The sequence below is a fragment of the Dendrobates tinctorius genome, unplaced genomic scaffold (genome assembly GCF_039654945.1).
Source record: "Dendrobates tinctorius isolate UK_male_01 unplaced genomic scaffold, ASM3965494v1 ptg000159l, whole genome shotgun sequence".
Lineage (NCBI taxonomy): Eukaryota > Metazoa > Chordata > Amphibia > Anura > Dendrobatidae > Dendrobates > Dendrobates tinctorius.
Window position 1 is genome coordinate 13,043,607 of NW_027361826.1, and position 6,000 is coordinate 13,049,606.

Below are 6,000 nucleotides of genomic sequence, written 5' to 3' on the forward strand. Positions count from 1 at the left end.
AATGTACCCCATCCTGGCACTTTCCTGTAATAATACCCCCATCCTGGCTATTTCCTGTAATTATGGCCTCATCCTGGCTCTTTCCTGTAATAATGCCCCCCATCCTGGCTCTTTCCTGTAATAATACCCCCATCCTGGCTATTTCCTGTAATTATGGCCTCATCCTGGCTCTTTCCTGTAATTATGGCCCCATCCTGACACTTTCCTGTAATAATACCCCCCACCCTGGCACTTTCCTGTAATAATGTCCCTTATCCTGTCTCTTTCCTGCAATAATGCCCTCATCCTGGCACTAATCTGTAATAATGCCCCCCATCCTGGCACTTTCCTGTAATAATGCCCCCATCCTGGCTCTTTCCTGTAATAATACCCCCCATACTGGGTCCTTCCTGTAATAATGTTCCCTTTCTGGCCCTCTCCCATATAATGCCCCCCATTCTAGCACTTTCCTGTAATAATGCCCCCCATCCTTGCACTTTCCTGTAATAACTCCCCCCCCATCCTGGCTCTTACCTGTAATAATGCCCCCATCCTGGCTATTTCCTGTAATTATGTCCTCATCCTGGCTCTTTCCTGTAATAATGCCCCCATCCTGGCACTTTCCTGCAATATTGCCCCCCATCCTGGCACTTTCCTGTAATAATGCCCCCCATCCTGGCACTTTCCTGTAATAATGCCCCCCATCTTGGCTCTTACCTGTAATAATGCCCCCATCCTGGCTATTTCCTGTAATTATGTCCTCATCCTGGCTCTTTCCTGTAATAACGCCCCCTATCCTGACACTTTCCTGCAATAATGCCCCTCATGCTGGCACTTTCCTGCAATAATGCCCCTCATCATGGCTCTTTCCTGCAATAATGCCCCTCATCCTGGCTCTTTCCTGTAATTATGGCCTCATCCTGGCACTTTTCTGTAATAATGCCCCCATCCTGGCTCTTTCCTGTAATAATGCCCCCATCCTGGGTCCTTCCAGTAATAATGTTCCCTTCCTGGCCCTCTCCCATATAATGCCCCCTGTCATGGGCCCCATGCTATAACAATGTGCTTTGCTCCTTCCTGGTATAATGTCCCCCATTCTGGGTCCCTTCCTGGTAAGATGTCTCTTTCTAGGCCTCTTCTGTTCTTCTCCAGGACATTTTATAAAAAAAAAACAACTATTATTCTTACCTTCATCTGCTTCTACGCCACGCAGCATTCTCTATAGCCGACAGCTAACTTCAGTGTGCTGGCATGGGAAGCGTCTGAGGGCACACTCCCATGTGATAATGACATTGGCGTTAGTGGGCCTGCCTCTTGCATGGGCCCGATTTCGATTGCACTCTCTGCGACAACGATCATTCCGCCCCTGCCGTCAGTCCTGTTGGCTGACAGTTATCCATGTGACTAAGACAAACAGAGATTGGCAAACACCATAGCTACAGGTGCACGTTTCTTCATGTAGCCAAAACTGTTCCAAAAAGGCCATTATCTGGTGCAGTTATGGTAACATCCACCATCAAAGCTTATATGGGTATTTAAAAAGGAGATTTTCGTCATTTCCACATATTTGCCCTTTAGTTTAGTCATTTAAGTTTGAGATGCAAATTGTTCTTTTTCTTCCCACAGAATTTGATAAATTCCTAGAGGAGCGAGCAAAGGCAGCAGACCGAATCCCAACATTGCCTTCTCCTCCAACTGATGGCCCAAGAGTATCCTCCAGCACAGGACGGAATAAGAAGGAGAAAGATGAAGACGCTCTCTTTGCCTTGTAAATCCCTAACTCTCATCAGTCTGGAGCTTAAGGACATCGATAATTGTAAAAAAAGAAAAAAAAGTTGTCACAGACAGAGTGGAACTTTCCAGTAGGCGGCTCCTCCGAGATGAGGAGAAAAGTTTCCTGTGGTACGAGGATCTTCTAGACTATGGATGAGTAACACCGGACTTCATACCTGATTTACTCTGTTGATTTGAAATCTCCTGGGATGTTAGCTGAGATGGCTCCATCTCCTAAACCCACCTAATGCTGTAGACCAACTTGGTTGAACCTTTTGCTTTCTTCTTGTGTCCCATTTCTGGATAACTCCGTGAAGTGAAGCGATTATTTAGCACTACAAACCTGAATCTGTCTACATCTGCCTTCAACAGACTCACCAACCACATCCAGAATTCATGACTGGAATGAGTATACAACTAATAGTATGAGATTTCCTAATATGATGGTCGTCTTCTCACCACCACCTGGCTTAACACCTAAAGTGCCTTCTTGGTCTTGCTTTGTCAAAAAAAAAAAAATTGGTGCGTCCTCTGAGAGGTTGTTATAGGGATTAGGAGCAGCACTCGGTTAGTTCCAGTACAGGTGCAGGAATACGCTGCTTTTTAAAATGTATTACTCATAGTGTTGGAATAAACCCAAGACATGGTAATGTCACGATTGGTCCCATTCTATTGGGACATGACTTGAGGAAGCCATGTAAGCTTGGACTATGGGGGGGTCTCCAGAAAACCATGGCTACTGTCTTCCAAAATCTGCTCCACATCTGTTCACAGGTTGTGTGTGGTATTACAGTTCAGCCTCATCCACTTCCAAGTAGCTGCAGTACCGGCTATATAACCTGCAGAGAAGTGTGACACTGTTTCTGAAAGAAAGAATACCATGTGCTTACAATGTGCAACTCTCATAAAGTACAATCCTTGTGTGTGTTTTTTATTTTACTATCCATTTGCTATCATTATTGTATGTTTTGTGCATAAAATCAAACACTTACTGGTTGCCATCTTCTGCCGTTTCCAGCGCTGCTCCAGTCCTCTCCGGGACCACATGACCGCAGTTGTGACCAGCCGGATCATTACAGTGTTTGCTGTGAAATCGGAAGTCCCTTTCTCAATGTAATTCTATGAGACTCCGAACAAACTTATCATTGACTTACACTAAGAGAGGAAGTAGCGGTCTGCGGTGCAGCGTTGGAAACGGCAGAGGACAACAACTGCAAAGTATTTGGATGCAAACATTGAACAGACAGTTATGATGGTGAAAGAATACACAAACACAAAAATGTCGGAACGAGATTTTCAGTTTCGCTGTCGGCTAAATGTTTCTTATTAATCCAGCCTCAGATAAAAGCGCATATGTCCTGAACGGGGAAAATGGGAATAAGCATCTGCTAGACACCCCTCTCACCAGCTTATACTTCCTGAAAACAGAAAGATGAAGCATTTTGAAATCCAACCACCCTGACCTTCTTTTCCTAAAGCTTCTTCAGCCGAGGAAAGTCAGGACACACCAATAAAACATTAATCATTGGCCATTGCAGCCTTAATCGACAGGTTTGGTTGATGTTTGTCTGATGCGTATGGCCGCCATCAGAATTTTAATGAACCTTTATCTTGTAACTTTGTGCTGTTATAAGCTATCCCCATTTTCCAGATGAATACAGGAATGCAAATAATGGTTGCCATGTCTGTGTTCCTGGCCACCTATACGTATTATTCTTGATGATTTAGTGTTCATTGTCAGAAATTCCAGAAACCCTTATGGATTTTCCATATCTGGAAGAACGTGGCCATTCATATACAGTATACATACGAGTGTCCCTGGAAATACTCATGGCAACCAGGATCCATTGTCTTCACCGCTGGCTGCACCCACCCGGAGGACTAGACAATAAGGCAGATGGAAATAAGGTTTTAAGGGTTTCCTTTGTTGTTTGTTTTTGGTTTTTTTTTTTTAAAGTTTCCTAAAAAAAAAAAAAATGACAACTACATGTAGAAAGGTACTAGTAAAGCTTGGACACTTTTATATTCGTGACCCCTTAAGGTCAGCATTTATACCTTCTGGATGAGATTGAGACTCCTTGGAATGTTGACCGTACGGATCACCGGAGAGTATTCCAATGGTGTATCCAATGTGTTCTCTGCTGTGTTTTGTTTCTCTGCATGATTGACTTTCTGCATTTTCTGGTGTCTTTACATCTCATTACTGTCTTCATCCGACATACCAGGCAGATGTCTCACGCATTGTCATTTCTGTTTTTCTTTTTTTTTTTTTTCTTTTTAGAAATCTCAATAAAAATTTTCCTGGGCGTCTCGTTGTTTAAATATATAAATGTATTGAAATTAATGAATAAATACAATTGAAAATGATGCATTCTTTCTCGTGTCCTGTGAATGTGTCATACCTGATAACTGAATGTGCTGATTTCATGTGTCAGCTTTCTAATGTATTTCTAAGACTCGATCACGGTATGAGACGAATGTTAATGTGGCAATGCATGTACAATGGATGGAGTGTAAGCAGTGATATGGTGTGCATGGCTCCCCACTCCTTGTCCTGCTATGCATGGCTCCCCACTCCTTGTACTGCTATGCGTAGCTCCCCGGTCCCTGTCCTGCTATGCATGGCTACCCCATCCAGTCCTGGTATGCATGGCTCCTTATCCCCATCGTACTCACCCACCAGCGCACCCTCGCAGCGTCTCGGTGGTCCCGGCATCTTCGCTGCATCACCATGGTTTCGGCTTCCGGCGCGATCACGTGGCGCCGCTCATTAAGGTAATGACTATTCCCTCCACGCCTATGGGAGTGGAGATGCATGCATATTCATTATCTTAATGAGCGGCGCCACGTAATCGCGCCGGAAGAGCTGCTGGAAGCCGAAACCATGGAGATGCTGCGAAGATGCAGGGACCACCGAGACTCAGCGAGGGCACACTGGTGGGTGTGTAGGATGTCTTCTGGAAGCTGGCGGTTGTCACTGTGCACTGCTATAAGAGAAATGAATATTCATTTCTCTTTAGCAGCGAGCACAGTTACAGCCGCCGGCTCCTGCCTCCTGTGACTCGCCGCTCCTCTTCCCTTGCTGGCTTTCTGGACAATTGACTCATGTATAAGCCGAGGGAGGCGTTTTCAGTACAAAAAAATGTGCTGAAAAACTCGGCTTATGTACGAGTATATACGGTATATAGCACCAGTGTGCTTTACAGACACCGTCATCGCTGTCCCCATTGGGGCTCACAATCTAAATTCTTTACTAATGTCTTTGGAGTGTGGGAGGAAACCAGAGTACCTAAAAGAAACCCGCAAATGCGGGGAGAACATACAGACTCCTTGCAGAAGTTGTCCTTGGTGGAATTTGAACCAAGGACACCAGTGCTGCAATAAACAAACTTGTGCAACCAGCAAAAAAGCTAGTCTCTAATAATAAAAAAAATAGGCCCAGCAAAAATGGTGGTTTGCGGGACCTATTTTTTTCTTTTTTAGAAACTAGCTTTTTTGCTGTTTGCACAAGTTTGTTTATTGCCATAAGATGCAATGCTGTGGGGTGGCATTATTAATGTGACAGATCTCAAGGCCACTCTGATGTTTGGTGGTGTCCTTCTGCTTATCATCTGTTGCAAGGAAACGGTATTGTCGGGAGTTCAGGTGGCTGCTGCACTATGTCCAGGCCTGGACTGTCCCACAGGAGAACAGGAGAATCCTTTGGCGGGCCCCCCATGCAGGAAAGGGCTCTCCACTCCACCTATATGAGAAGTAGTTTGCACGATACATTTGTTTCACTATGTGCAGACAAGGGCATCATCTCAACCTTCATTTAACAAACTACCCCGTTTATTATTATATAGAAACATAGGAAAATTTGTGAATGAGGGTAATAAACTGCGGCGTCTGTTCACATGGCATGCATTTTGATAGCGCTGGGCAGCCCGCCTGAGCTAATAGAAGGGTGTCACTACTAGGCTGGCCTGGATGCTGTGCATGGCCATAGTGTGAACAGCGCCGCATACAAGTTATTTATTGTGCATTAACATACCAGGCAACCGCCCCCTCCATGTATTGGTAGGCTGTGAGCGGTTGTTTCATCGGTATTCTTGCACCTGTGTTGCCATCTTAATTATATGGGTCCACTGCACCCTGATAGTGCATTTGTCTGGAGGCCTGGACGGGGAAAACCTTTTTGCTCTTTTGCTGTTTTCTATTATTGGAGGATTTTTAAGTCCTCTTTCTGTGCTATTTCAGCTTCTAGTC

At 44.8% G+C, this 6,000-nt stretch overlaps 1 protein-coding gene across 3 annotated transcripts in view; it reads left to right on the plus strand.

Moving 5' to 3' along the window:
- The window catches only part of LOC141052331 (target of Myb1 membrane trafficking protein-like), a 140,348-nt gene extending 136,229 nt beyond the window's left edge, over nt 1-4,119 (plus strand). For all 3 annotated transcript variants that reach the window (XM_073549546.1, XM_073549548.1, XM_073549547.1), the window contains exon 15: nt 1,606-4,119. In XM_073549546.1, the coding sequence (XP_073405647.1) occupies nt 1,606-1,751 (146 nt within the window). In that variant the 3' untranslated portion in view covers nt 1,752-4,119. The remainder of the gene's footprint in view (nt 1-1,605) is intronic.
- The last annotated feature ends 1,881 nt before the right edge of the window (nt 4,120-6,000 follow it).